Raw genomic sequence first — 14,508 nt, forward strand, 5'->3', positions numbered from 1 at the left:
GATAAAATATATGTTGGGGCTGAGGGTAGGGTCAGATTAGAAGAAACTTAAGAAGCCTGTCCACTCAAGGCAACGGGAAAGTCTTCCGTGGATCCTGAGGGCATCTGGCCACCTCTAAGACGTTTCTGAGGCAACCAGAAAACATGGGACATGGACTAGGAGATAATTATGAGAAATCCTTGTTCGAACAGTTTCGCGTGACAATGAAAAGTTCTTATCTGGTAGAGATACTTACTGAATAACTTCAGAGATAAAATTAGGCCCAGTGCAGTGGCTCATATCACCACACCTAGCTAATTTTTCTATTTTTAGTAGAGACGGGGTTTCACCATGTTGGCCAGGTTCGTCTCAAACTCTTGGTTTCAAGTGACCCACCTGCCTTAGCCTTCCAAAGTGCTAGGACTACAGCTACAGGCATGAGCCATGTGGCCTTAAAACTGTGTTTAGAATCCACATGTGACAGCTTGCTACTCGGGAGGCTGAGAGCTGGAGCTCACTTGAGCCCAGGGGTTTGAGGCTGCAGTGAGCTGTGACTGCACTCCAGCTTGGGTGACAGAGAGAGACCACAACTGAACAACAACAAAAGAAAACTAGTAAGCAATAAACACTGAAACCCAAGATTGCAAAACACCAAATCTATATTTACACTTCCACATATCATAACATAACTTTAAGCTGAAATATATCATAAATAAAACAAGTAATGTCTACTGTTCGACAACTTATCAACAATTAAAATAAATCAAACTGGAATGAAATAAATACATAAACAAAAATCCCACAAATTGTACCTCTATTATATGTACTGTTGTCTCAAAGAAAAAAAAACACATATAAAACCAGTAGTATACCAATAGTTAATACTGATGGACACAAAAACATATTTTGAAGTACAAAGGGCTGTAGGAAAATAAATTGGTATTTTTATACATTCAATAACGTTGTTAAAAAGACAAATTTGAAAGCCCAAAAAATTCCAGCATGACACAAACTGACTTGTTTTCAAATAGATTTGGTGATTCTTTTTTTTTTAAATGCAGGTTTAAATTCCAGCCCTCTATTATCAAATACCCCCTTTTAAGATTTACGTTTCTAGTCACAGCAAGCTCTCTGTAACACTCATTGGATTAGGCAAAGATTGAGTCAATCATCTTGCAAATGTGTTAATCTTCAAAAATAGGCTATAAAAGTGCAAAACTATGAAAACAAAATCTAGATTATGTACATATGGCTCAGCTTGTGAACAGGAAAAAAGGTCAATAGTGTACACTTTCCTGATACAAAGCACTTCATTGCAATGCCAGCAGACTGATCTCAAATTAGTTCTCCCTTGTAACACAGGAGCTAAGATTCCTATCAAGGACACCTTATGTTGCATAATTAAAAAAAAAAAAAAAAGAAAAAGATTCTTCTAGAACTTTACCCTTGCTCTATGGAGAAGAGGAAGGCCAGAAAAATGAACAGTGCAAACTTATTTTTGAAACAGTTTCTTAATAAAGTCTTCTGTGGTCGCTAAGCCCATGTGCTTAATTAACTCAGCCATGGCCAGCACATTAAAGAACAAAAATTTAAAATATCTAGGAAGCCAGCTGGTGGCCATCTTCTCTAAAACCCAAATTGCATGTGCACTAAGAAAAATGTTACTGCTTCCAAGCAACCAAAAATGGGAAGGTAACTGAGGTCCAGAAACAGATTTTCTCTTTCTCGACTCCCAGGAGGCTCAGCCAGCAGTTCCTTCTTCAGAATCAATGTGTCTATAATCAACTCTAGTGGGTCTGTCCACAGCTCACCCAAATGCCAGACACACTAAGACTACCACATACAAACCTAAAACATTCCCCAAAAACTTTCCCTTAAAACTGTTTCCAAAATCTGCAATCCACATGTATAATTTAGCATTTATGTTTTTATATGCTAATTTAGGCAAATACCCCCAAACACTGAACTTTCCAACAAAAATGATTTGATAGAAACAAATTTAAGTAACTGCACATACAGTTTATGTTTACACAATGTGTGGCTCTCCTCTACAAAGAAAACGCTTCTCTGTAGACACACTCACTTAAAAATCCTGTAAGCCATCCCAACCCCCTCAGTCAAGGATCCTGGAGGTTCCAGGACAATCTGAAGAGGCGAGGAAGAAGGTGCCTTCCCCAGCCACATGCTGAAACTTGCAATAAAATGCTGCCAAACTCTGAATGGCTGACCTCCTTCTGCAGCACACATTCACAGAGGGTCAATACTTCCATTAACAATTTTAAGACAACAACAGGTTTCAGAGGATTCAACATAATACAAAATCATTGAGAGTTTAAAAAAAAAAAAAAAAAAAAAAAAAAAACATACATTTTAAATGAAAGAGCACAATAGCAGAAACTGCTCCAAGTGATGAGCTGTATTAGAGAAAAGGAGTACACACAGTATTTGAACAAGCAGGTTTACAACTTAGATATTTACACATTTTTACCTGAGGTGCAAGCATTATATACTTTTCCCCCACCCCCACCCCACCCCAAATGATTTTTCAGCAGCGCTCAAGTATGCAAAAATTCCACTTCTTATTTGGTCGATTTTAGAAAAAATATTATTCAGGGACAAAATAGAGCTTTCCAGTCCCCATGTATGTAGGTTCCAACTGTTCCAACTAGTTTTTATTGCTATTTGGTACAAAAGTTAACAGAACAACTTTACAAAACTGTAGTGTTCCTAGCAGATTCCTTGTATGTTCTATGTACAGTACAATCACAGCTTATTTCAGTAGCTTTCACCATTCGCTTCTCAAAGGATGAACTACAATTCCGTTTCATGGAGAGTAAGCCCTGACATGCACCAAGACCTAAGGAAAAACACATTTTTAAAGTGATTAAGGTCGAAACTAAATAAAGTTTAGAAAATTCTTTACTTAAGAAAGCATAAGGCCGGGTGCGGTGGCTCAAGCCTGTAATCCCAGCACTTTGGGAGGCCGAGGCGGGTGGATCACGAGGTCAAAAGATCGAGACCATCCTCATCAACATGGTGGAAACCCCGTCTCTACTAAAAATACAAAAAATTAGCTGGGCATGGTGGCGCGTGCCTGTAATCCCAGCTACTCAGGAGGCTGAGAAAGGAGAATTGCCTGAACCCAGGAGGCGGAGGTTGCGGTGAGCCGAGATCGCACCATTGCACTCCAGCCTGGGTAACAAGAGCGAAACTTCATCTCAAAAAAAAAAAAAAAAAAAAAAAGTATAATAAATAGAACCAAATTGCCCTTCATTCAATGCCTACCACAAAGTCAATGCTCAGTAAGTTCCAGTGGCCATGACCGTTTTTCCTATTATCATCACTAACATCCAAAGATCCCAAGGACTCTAATTTTAAAACATCTAAAAATCCAAATCAAACTTAAAAGCAATTCTGTTATATTATGATAGGCAAGTTAACGGTTTATTTCCAATCAAGTAAAAACCAAACCTAATTTTTTCTTTTTCGTGGATGGAATGTCGCTCTGTCACCCAGGCTGGAGTGCAGTGGTGCAATCTGCAACCTGCTCACTGCAACCTCTGCCTCCCAGGTTCAAGTGATCTCCTGTCTCAACAGCCTCCTGAGTAGCTGGGACTACAGGCACCGGCCACCATGCCCGGCTGGCCTTAAATGCTCGACCTCAGGTGATCCGCTCACCTTGACCTCCCAAGGGGCTTGAGCCACCGTGCCCGGCCAATCTAGTGTTTTTAATTGAAACATATGCTCACCTTTTATCCCCCAAATTAGTGAATCAAGTTTTTTTGTCATTTGGACGGTAATGTGCGTTCCCAATAAAATTCTCATAGTTTCTCTTTTGTACCATGTTGTTAGATAAGTGTTGATATGACACAGGCCTTTTTCCTGATTGGGGAAAAAAAAAGAAAATGTATTAGAATTAAGGTCAAACAACTAGGTAAGAGGTGTTATAGGCTGTTAGAGGCTGATTTAAGACTCCTGACACTGATCATGTAACAACACAGTTACAGTCACCCGCACAGTCTGTTTGCATAGTTACAACTGAATTGTTTTTATGACAACATGTTAGCCCAGAATTTTGTTGATGTCACTCAAACTAAAATTGTCTGGGCTGTCACTAGAAAGAATTAAAGAGCCAGAAAAAGTATTGGCATCCAAAATACTTTAAAACCTATACGAAATCATGAAACAAACTATGTAGAAGTGACTTTTTTTTTTTTCCTTTTTTTTTTGAGACGGAGTTTCGCTCTTGTTACCCAGGCTGGAGTGCAATGGCGCCATCTCGGCTCACTGCAACCTCCGCCTCCTGGGTTCAGGCAATTCTCCTGCCTCAGCCTCCTGAGTAGCTGGAATTACAGGCACACGTCACCATGCCCAGCTATTTTTTGTATTTTTAGTAGAGACGGGGTTTCACCATATTGACCAGGATGGTCTCGATCTCTTGATCTTGTGATCCACCTGCCTCGGCCTCCCAAAGTGTTGGGTTTACAGGCGTGAGCCACCGCGCCGGCTTTTTTCCTCTCTCAAATCGCTTAGAAGAGGATTTACGAGCTTGGACAACATGGTGAGACCTAATCTCTATTAAAAATAAAAAATTAGCCAGACATGGTGGCATGCACCTTTAGTCCTAGCTACTCGGGAGGCTGAGACAGAAGGATTGTTTGAGCCCAGGAGGTTGAGGCTGCAGTGAGCCGTGATCGCACCACTGCACTCCAGCCTGGGCAACAGTGTGACTCTGTCTCAAAGAGGGGGAAAAAAAAGAGAGAATCTGACTTGTACCACACAGAGGCTTTTCCCCCTTTAAGTAAAGACAAAGTTTCGATTCATGTCCATTTTAAGCACCATGGGTGGAAAAAACGAACACTTTTAATCAAAAAGCTAGTAAAAATTACCATTTTATCACAATTTTTATAAAAGCCACTGGAGTGTGCAAAAGCAATTGTTTTTTAATTTGCTATCTCTACTGAACCAATCAGCATCAACAATTCTTGATAAGAGTGTTGTCACCACACAGAATCCTCAATTTGAAACTAACACAAACTGAAATGTGTAAAACTGATTTTGTCTCTTTGGGGAGCACAAACCAGCAGAGCTTCTATCTGATAAAGGAAGGCACTGTGGTTTCATCAAGCTTGCCAAGGGGAAGATGGCCCTGGGACATTGAGTTACTTTTTCACACATACAGGTATGTGCCAGACACCTGTACAAGGGACGCCATCAGGATACATTTCCATGGGGAGAATACCACAGAATCCCACAGTGAGAATACCACAGAATCCCATCTATGAGGTCAACGATTTACGTACGGGGGAAATAAGGTCATTTTTTAAATAAATACAATTATCCCTCAGTATCCAAAGAACACTGGCTCCAGGACCGCCCCCAACTCCCCAACAGACACCAAAATCCATGCACGCTCAGGCCCCTAATATAAAATAGTGTAGTATTTGCAGTATTCACAGTATTTGTAGCACCATTAATTTGTAGTAATTGTAGTGTAAACTACGCACTGCCTCCCTTATACTTTTTTTTTTTTTTTAAACACAGGTCTTACTCTTGCACCCAGGCTGGAATTCAGCCTCGTGATCTAGGTTCACTGCAACCTCTGCCTCCCCATTTTAAGTGAATCCCAACACTTTGGGAGGCTGAGGCATGCAGATCACCTGAGGTTAAGAGTTCTAGACCAGCCTGACCCACATGGCAAAACCTGTCTCTACTTAAAAAAAAAAAAACATAAAAATTAGTCGGGCATGGTGGTGAGCACCTGTAATCCCAAGTACTCCTGAGGCAGGAGAATCGCTTGAACCCGGGAGGCGGAAACTGCGGTGAGCAGAGATGGTGCCAGCATTCCAGCCTGGGTGACAAAGCAAAACTCTGTCTCAAAAAAACAAACTGTCTCAAAAAATAATAATAATAGTAATAGCCGGGCGCAGTGGCTCAAGCCTGTAATCCCAGCACTTTGGGAGGCCGAGGCGGGTGGATCACAAGGTCAAGAGATCGAGACCATCCTGGTCAACATGGTGAAACCCCGTCTCTACTAAAAAAAAAAAAAAATACAAAAAAATTAGCTGGGCATGGTGGTGCGTGCCTGTAATCCCAGCTACTCAGGAGGCTGAGGCAGGAGAATTGCCTGAACCCAGGAGGCGGAGGTTGTGGTGAGCCGAGATCGCGCCATTGCACTCCAGCCTGGGTAACAAGAGCGAAACTCCGTCTAAAAAATAATAATAATAATAATAATAATAATAATAGTAATAATCCCTACATTATTATAATACCTAATATGAAGTAAATGCTATGCAAATAGTTGTCATACTGTATTATCTAGGCAATGATGATAAGGAAAAAAAGTCTGCAGATGTTCAGTACAGATATAACCATCCATTTTTCTCCCCAAATATTTCAGTCCCACAGTTGGTTGAATCCACTGAGGCAGAACCCAAGGATATGGAGGGCTGACAGCATTTAACAGCAAAACCGTTCACAAGACCGTTTAGCCGGCAGTTCTCACGCTTTCTGCTCCTGCTAGGCCAAGGGTCTCGTGCGGTCCTTACTGGGCACCCTCCATACTGCTCTGTGTGGGAGGCATGTGACGACACACTATACATGTTAAGATATGGTTTCTGCTCTTAAGAAGTTTACAGGCCAGTAGGGGGTGGTAAGACAGGTAAGGAAGAACCCCCAAGATGGGTGCAGTGGCTCACACCTATAATCCCAGCAATTTGGGAGGCTGAGGCCAGCACATCACCTGAGGTCAGGAGTTCAAGACCAACCTGGCCAACAAGCTGATGCCCCGCTCTACTAAAAATACAAAAATTAGCCAGGCATGGTGGCACAGACGCCTATAATCCAAGCTACTCAGGAGGCTGAGGATGGAGAATCGCTTGAAGGAGGAGGAGGTTACAGTGAGCCAAGATCATGCCACTGTACTCCAGCCTGGGCAACAAAAGCAAAACTCTGTCTCAAAAAAAAAAAAAAAAAAATGGAACCCCTCAAAACCCCAGGTGGGTTGGCCCTGACTGCTGAGCACATCATGAATGTGCAAAGGAAGCAAAGGGCTGTGATGAAGTGAGGCAAGCTGGGGCCTCAGCTGGCAGCATCTGGAATTTCAACAGCAAAACAAGACTGGACTAGCCCAGTGTTCTCACCCACTGTTTTCATGATGACTCCCACAACAGAAAAACAACATCAACAAGAACAATTACTCAAGAATAAGGCTGGGCATGGTGGGTCATGCCTGTAATCCTGGCACTCTAGGAGGCCGAAGCAGGAGGAACACTTGAGGCCAGGGGTTCCAGACCAGCCTGGGCAACAAGGCAAATCCCCGTCTCTATAAAAAATAAATTTAAATTAGGCCAGGCACAGTGCCTCACGTCTGTAATCCCAGCACTTGGGAGGCAGAGGTGGGCGGATAACCTGGGGTCAGGAGTTTGAGACCAGCCAGAACAACATGGCGAAACCCCGTGTCTCTCTCTCTCCCCCTCACTCTCTCGCTCTCTCAAGTGCAAGACCCTGTCTCTAAAAATAAAACAAATTTTTAAAAAATACTCTGGGTAAGAGTTAAACCCACAGAGTTAGGCTTTGGAGGACCACAAACCACCGCCCTAAGAATGCTTCTCTCCATGACACCCAAGAACTTTTGGCCACCCCCCCACCGACCCTTGGGAGTGCTACCATCTCCACTCAGAATGCATGGATTAGATATTCGTCAGTGTTGCTGGGATGCAGTGGCTCACACCTGTAATCCCATCAGGCAGAGGCGGGCAGATCACCTGAGGTCTGGAGTTTGAGACCAGCCTGGCCAATATGGTGAAACCCCGTCTCTACTAAAAACACGAAACAGCTACCTGGGAGGCTGAAGCACGAGAATTGAACGCAGGAGGCGGAGGTTGCAGTGAGCCGAGATGGCGCCTCTGCACTCCAGCCTGCGCAACAGAGTGAGGCTCTGTCTCCCAAAAAAAAAAGATACTAGTCACTGTCAGCATCAGTGCCATTTAAACACGACACCCCTCACGCAATACCTTCTAACATCGAGCTGGAGGCTGGACTACCAGCAGGTCCGCAACTGTAGAGCGGCCCGGAGCCGCCGTAAGGCTTCTGAACAGTCAGCACATTTGTAGACTCAACCTCGCTGGAGCTCAGGAACCTGGGTTTGGGGGGCAGCGCCGGCGACGGGTACATGCAATCCTGCGGCAACAGCGACGTGATGCCCCTGACCAGGTGGTACTTGGGAAGGTCACAGCCTCTTCTGTAATTGGCCCCAGGCTGGTGGTCGACATCAAGGGCAACCATGGTGGACTTCAGTCTTTTCGGAAGGGGCTCGCTGAAGTCAGCGGCAGTGTTGCTGGCACTCCGATTACAGAAATAGTCTCTCCCTGGAGGTGCCCATGGGCTGTCGTTCTTGGGAGGGTAGTCAATGGAACCATTGATGCTGCCACCGCCAAGGGCAGGCTGAGAAGGAGCTACCGGGAGGGGTTTCAACTTTGTCTCGGGTCTTTTCGTCTTCTCCGGTGCAGGGGAAACACTGGTTTTAGGAAACAGCTCAGACTGCTGTTGTCTGGCGGCAGCTCCGGGGCCCCCAACGTTCTGCTGTGGCCTGTGCGACTTCAGGTTACTTGGGGCTAAAGTGCTAGAGTCTGTCCCTGAAGTCGGAGGGGCCTTGCCGGGCCCAGGGGGGCTCTGCTTCCCCTTGGCAGATGGCAGGGATTTGGACTGCGCTGGGAAAGCAGACTTGGGCTTGGGTTTACAGAAACTAGACAGGGGAGGCACGTCTTTCCCCAGCAGCGCCGGTGGGCATCCGGTGCGCCGACTTCTGAGCAAGGACTTGTTTCGACAGTTTTTATGAATGTCAGGATTGTATTTATGTTCCAGTCTCTGGTGCATCATTAAAACTTCTGGATAAAATGTCTTGAAGGTACAAAACGGACAGGTGATACTTGGAATTAAACTTTTACTCAAAGAAATTGCCGGGCAATTGTGAAGTGCCCCCAGGGATAAGTTTAAAGGTTTTTCGTGACAGTCCACACTTGGCCTGTGTCTGCCGTCAGCTGCGCCCTCCACTGGCTTCTCTTTGGGGCTAACGTCAAGGTTACGGGTGGCACTGCCATCCGGAGGAGGAAGCAGCTCCGCCTGGCTTCCGCAGAGGTTATCTGCCTGAGGTTCAACTGCTGATCTCTTTCTTAACAGGTCCAGGTAAGCAGGGGTCGGGTTTCTATTCACCTTATCAACACTGTCATCAGCTGCATTTTTATGGAAATCCTGAGTATCTGTGTGTGCTGGTGAGAGGACAGCGCTGCCCAGAAAGGCCGAAGGCGTCTCCTTCAGCTGCTTTGCAGGTGGACTGCCTGTCACATCTTTGGCACCATCGAAAAATCTTTTCATGTTTTTGGTTTGCGCACTGTCGCCAGTCAATAGTGCATCTTCAGGGTCCTGATTTTTCCCGTCGCTCTTGGCTTCGGCGGCCACGTCGGCTTGCTTCTCCTTGTGGTGTCTCTCCAAGTGATACCTCAGAGATGTCTTCTGGGCTGCGGCGTAGTCACAAAATTCACATTTGTATGGTTTTTCACCTAAAGCAAGAAACGGCACTATTATTACAGAGGTGTTCAAAAAGCATTAAAATAGACCGCGTATCTATTTATTGAGAAAACGGGGGCTTCTCTCTTCCTTTTGCCTTCTCTACCGTCACAGGATTTCTCTTGGCTTAAGTATTTGAAATTGTGAATACCTGTCTTCAATAGAAAAATCAACAGCAACACTTCTAACTTATTTAATCTTTCTAGGGAAATAAGTATTATTCTACTTTCACAGCTAAGAAAACTAAAAGCACAAAAAGGTTAAAGAACTTGCCTAAGGGTGCACAGCTAGTAAGTGGAAGAGACGAAATTTCAAATCTACACAGCCTCTGACACCATGATATCATAGCTCCTTTCACGGTCCAAAGACTACTAGTAGATTCTCATTTCATTCTAAATCATAAAGACCGCAGATGCAGCATTTTAAAATATTGTAGGTTTTAGGCTGGGCACAGTGGCTCATGCCTATAATCCCAACACTTTGGGAGGCCAAGGTGGGCAGATCATAAACTAAACAAATGAACTTTGGCCAGGCACAGTGGTTCACACCTGTAATCCCAGCACTTTGGGAGGCCAAGGTGGGCAGATCACTTGAGGTCAGGAGTTCAAACCCAGACTGGCCAACATGGTGAAAGCCCGTCTCTACTAAAAATACAGAAACTGGGCTGGATGTGGAGGCTCACACCTGTAATCCCAGCACTTTGGGAGGCCGAGGCGGGTGGATCATGAGGTCAAGAGATCGAGACCATTCTGGTCAACATGGTGAAACCCCGTCTCTACTAAAAATACAAAAAATTAGCTGGGCATGGTGGCACATGCCTGTAGTCCCAGCTACTCGGGAGGCTGAGGCAGGAGAATTGCCTGAACCCAGGAGGCAGAGGTTGCGGTGAGCTGAGATTGCGCCATTGCACTCCAGCCTGAGTAACAAGAGTGAAACTCCGTCTCAAAGAAAAAAAAAAAAAATACAGAAATTGGCAGCATGTGGTGGCAGGCGCCTGTAATCCCAGCTCCTGGGAAGGCTGAGGCAGGACTGCCTGAACTGGAAAGGCAGAGGTGGCAGTGAGTCGAGATTGCACCACTGCACTCTAGCCTGGATGACAGAGCAAGACTCAAAAAACAAAAAAAGAGGCCTTCAGCCTGGAAAGCTGTCAGCCCCTGAGGCTCTCTATAGGGCTACTGGCCCTAAAAAAAAAAAAAGGGGAAGAAAGAACTGAACTTCAAAACAAGAACAAGGGCTCAAGTCATGTTCAACGTAACAATGGCACTACAAGAATCAAAATCAGGGCTGGGTGCTGTGGCTCATGCCTGTAATCCCAGCACTTTGGGAGGCTCAGTCAGGAAGATCAAAGGTCGGGAGATCGAAACCATCCTGGCTAGCACAGTAAAACCCCATCTCTACTAGAATTACACAAAAATTAGCCAGTCGTGGTGGCACATGCCTATAATCCCAGCTACTCGGGAGGCTGAGGCCAAGGTTGCAGTGAGCCACACTGTGCCACTGCACTCCAGCCTGGGCAAGAGCGAGATTATTTAAAAAAGTAAAATAAAATAACTGCTGCAATCAACATGCTACGTATTTATTAAGCTATTCCAAGGATCTAGCAGAGTATCTGAACAAAAACAACAAAAAAAATCAGATAACATAATTTTTTTGACTAGTACATGGTTTGAAAAAAATAAAAGTTCTTTACCTGTATGCGTTCTGAGATGAATATTGAGGTAATAATTTGAACGGAAAAACTTTCCACAGTAACTACACTCTCTTGAAGATGTAAGATGCTTTATTTTTCCTCCATCATCATTTTTATCTTAAAGAAGAAACAAAAATATGTATATAAGCAGGTAGCTGAAGTACATAAATAAGGAATGCTGACTTCAATATTCTTGATATAAACATTTTTGGAAAGTATCAAAAGAATGTATATACTGTGGGGTAAAACAAAAAGGCTAGACACACACCAAACGCTATTTTGAAGTTGTTTGGTTTTAAAGTGTTATAAATGTGATTTTTTTCTTCTGGGTTAGCAGAGTATGCTATTAAAGATTCACTTCTTTGTTTGCCTTAATCATAAAAAGATCATTTAATAGACTGAATTGACCAGGCAGCTTCCGGTTCTCTCAGTTACCTCTGAGCAGGCAGGATCTGGTAAACTGAAGGCGGCTGTACGTACTGTCAGGAAAAACCTTCTTCTTCAGAACAGGTAAAATTTAGAAAAATGAGCCAATTACACATTGTCCATCCACTTCCCAACCACCAGGAGAAAAACAAGCTGTTTAAGGTAAGATTCAACAAGTGACCACTAGAGGGCAGCAAGCACAACTTAATCTCCAACAGAAAAAAAAAGTTTGGCATTGGGCAAACACCTAGGAAAGTTTGTCAAAATTTAGCAAAGTTTTGGAAAGCAGGCTGTGTTGTCCACAGACACTCATGTGGGCAAAATATATCTGACAAATCAAAATCTGTCCCCAAATGACACAGTGGCTTCAGTCTCTGTCAGGACAATGTGTCTCACGGGATCAGTAAGGTCCACTGGGGACTCTAATCAAAGGAGGATTGTGTGTTTGACATTTTAATCACACACACTGGCCCTCCAAAAGACAGAGGGGCTGCCGTGAAAATGCCACCGCCCAAAAACATAAGTTTTAAATAAATGTCCCCTTTATTAAATAGTAGACCATATCACTAACTACCTGTAAGACAGAGACAAGCTCTTGATCTAAAAAAGTATCTAAATAAAGACTTTTTAAACAAGAACTTACTTGATCTCCTTAAATCTTAAAAAAGCCAGGTTGATGGTACAATATGATAAATCTAGACTACCAGATAATAGAAGTTTAGGAAAATCAATTCCTCAAAAACAGAATGCCCAGCTTTTTTTTCTTACAATCATACTCAAACTCGCTGGGTTTATAACTGAGTTTGTATGATGTTGCAATTTCCACCTTCCAACTATGTGTCAGGATTTATGATATGTTGCATCATAGCCAAAAAGCTCTGAAATGCCTTTTCTTTAGAAGAAAGGACATGACATTTCCACATCTACCTGATTCCTGCTCTCTCAAGCATCACCTCTGACTTTAGTTATGTTTTTTATTCAAGGACTGTGATCTTTTTACAAATAAGCTGTTGAAATGATCCTTGGGAGGTGGAAATCAAGGGTCGATGAACCATTTTGCAAACCGGGAAATCATGGCAAAGAAAGGTTAAGCAACTCAAAACTGGTCACAAAACAATGCAGTGGTAGAACCAGAACTCAGTGCCAAGCTCTGGTGCTCCCACCCACAGCCATGAATTCTGTCCTGCCTCATGATCTAGCCCTGTTTTCCGTACCACCCACCAGTGACCAGCCTTTTCATTTATTTCAGGGCACTGGAGCATCTCATGGTGCCCTCAACAGTACTGACATGAGTGGAAACCACTTAGCTAACTGGAGTCTGTGTTTAAAAGCCTCTTTTCATGATGCCATTAAGACATGATAACGTATTTTCTAGACTGCTGAAAACTGAAGATTTGTATTTGTAGTATGGCCAAATGCCAGTTTCCTGTGCCCCAGGAAACTCAAAAACATTCTAAAGATCTGACATACAAACTACAGTTCTCATGTCAATCACATGATCAGAAGAAAAGGAACTGCCACTGGCTTAAGAGCGGGTGAAGGAAGCGTCCCATCAACTGTGTGGGCAAACTCCTCATGGGTCTCACACACACAGTTCTCCAACGGCTTCAAACACAGAGTCAAGGTACACTGAGAGGAGGAAAAGGAGGCGTGTGTTTTAACGGAGGACCACTTCAATAAATGCTTCCCTGGCTGGGCCTGGTGGCTCACGCCTGTAATCCCAGCACTTTGGGAGGCCGAGGCAGGTGAATCATGAGCTCAGGAGTTTGAGACCCAGCCTGACCAACGTGGTGAAACCCTGTCTCTACCAAAAACACAAAAATTAGCCAGGCCTGGTGTCAGGGGCCTGTAATCCCAGCTACTCAGGAGGCTGAAGCAAGAGAAATCACCTGAACCTGGGAGGCAGAGGTTGCAGTCAGCTAAGACTGCACCATGACACTCTAGCCTGGGTGACAGAGCAAGAGTCGGTAGAAAAAGAAAAAAGAAAAAGAAAAAGAAAAAGGGAGGGAGGGAGGGAGGGAGGGAGGGAGGGAGGGAAGGAAGGAAGGAAGGAAGGAAGGAAGGAAGGAAGGAAGGAAGGAAGGAAGGAAGGAAACCATACATACATACATAAATGCTTCCCTAAGACCAATTCAGGTTCTGACCATTCATCTATCAATTACGGCTGACCTATCAAGGATCTTTTTCAACTGCTTTAAGCAGTAGGATCCTCCATTCAAAGTATTAAACTCTTGAGAGGAGAAGCTCTGGCTATAGTGAGGATGGGCGTAACTCCTCTGACCCAGATAACGCCCACCTGGGCTCGGGAATATTACGTGAGCTTGCCTTCAGTGATCACCTTCTGTTTCTACAAATGCCACTGGTACAGTGAAAACTGTGCTGAGCAAATGAGCTTTCTTATAAGCGTCTTCGGTGTACTCACATTCCTTGTATTTTGTGACATCATTTGGGTTCCTAAGGTACCTATTAATGGACACTAGCTTGTCAGACAGAAAGGACAGGGTTCCAGACAGCACCAAATGGCTGCCCAAATAATATTCCTGCTCCAGCTGATCATCGCTCCCGGTGCATTTTATGACTACCAGATAGTCACCACAGGTTAAGATCAGGAATGCCAGGAAAACTTAAGTGAAGGCTAGAGTCTCTCAATGCTGCAACTACTGATATTTGGGACTAGATAATTCTTTGATGATGGGGCTGCCCTGTGCACTGTGGCACACTGAGCAGTGTCCCTGGCCTCTGCCCACTAGAGGCCAGCAGGCACCCATGCGCACGTGCACACACACACCAACACACACAGTAGGACAATCAAAATGCCTCCAGACGTCGCCAGATACTGACTGGGA

At 44.1% G+C, this 14,508-nt stretch overlaps 1 protein-coding gene across 5 annotated transcripts in view; it reads right to left on the reverse strand.

Moving 5' to 3' along the window:
* Nucleotides 1-620: 620 nt before the first annotated feature.
* Nucleotides 621-14,508, reverse strand: part of ZNF217 (zinc finger protein 217) — a 30,464-nt gene continuing 16,576 nt past the window's right edge. For 4 of the 5 annotated variants that reach the window (XM_074406667.1, XM_039479764.2, XM_039479763.2 and 1 more), the window contains exons 3-6: nt 11,237-11,353; nt 7,995-9,539; nt 3,729-3,861; nt 2,748-2,836 (exon numbers count right to left, since the gene is read on the reverse strand). In XM_074406667.1, the coding sequence (XP_074262768.1) occupies nt 3,752-3,861; nt 7,995-9,539; nt 11,237-11,353 (1,772 nt within the window). In that variant the 3' untranslated portion in view covers nt 2,748-2,836; nt 3,729-3,751. Of the gene's footprint in view, nt 2,837-3,728; nt 3,862-7,994; nt 9,540-11,236; nt 11,354-14,508 lie in introns of all 5 variants that reach the window. The other variant, XM_074406669.1, reaches the window with a different exon arrangement.

Source organism: Saimiri boliviensis, chromosome 9 (assembly GCF_048565385.1).
Source record: "Saimiri boliviensis isolate mSaiBol1 chromosome 9, mSaiBol1.pri, whole genome shotgun sequence".
Taxonomy (NCBI): Eukaryota; Metazoa; Chordata; class Mammalia; order Primates; family Cebidae; genus Saimiri; species Saimiri boliviensis.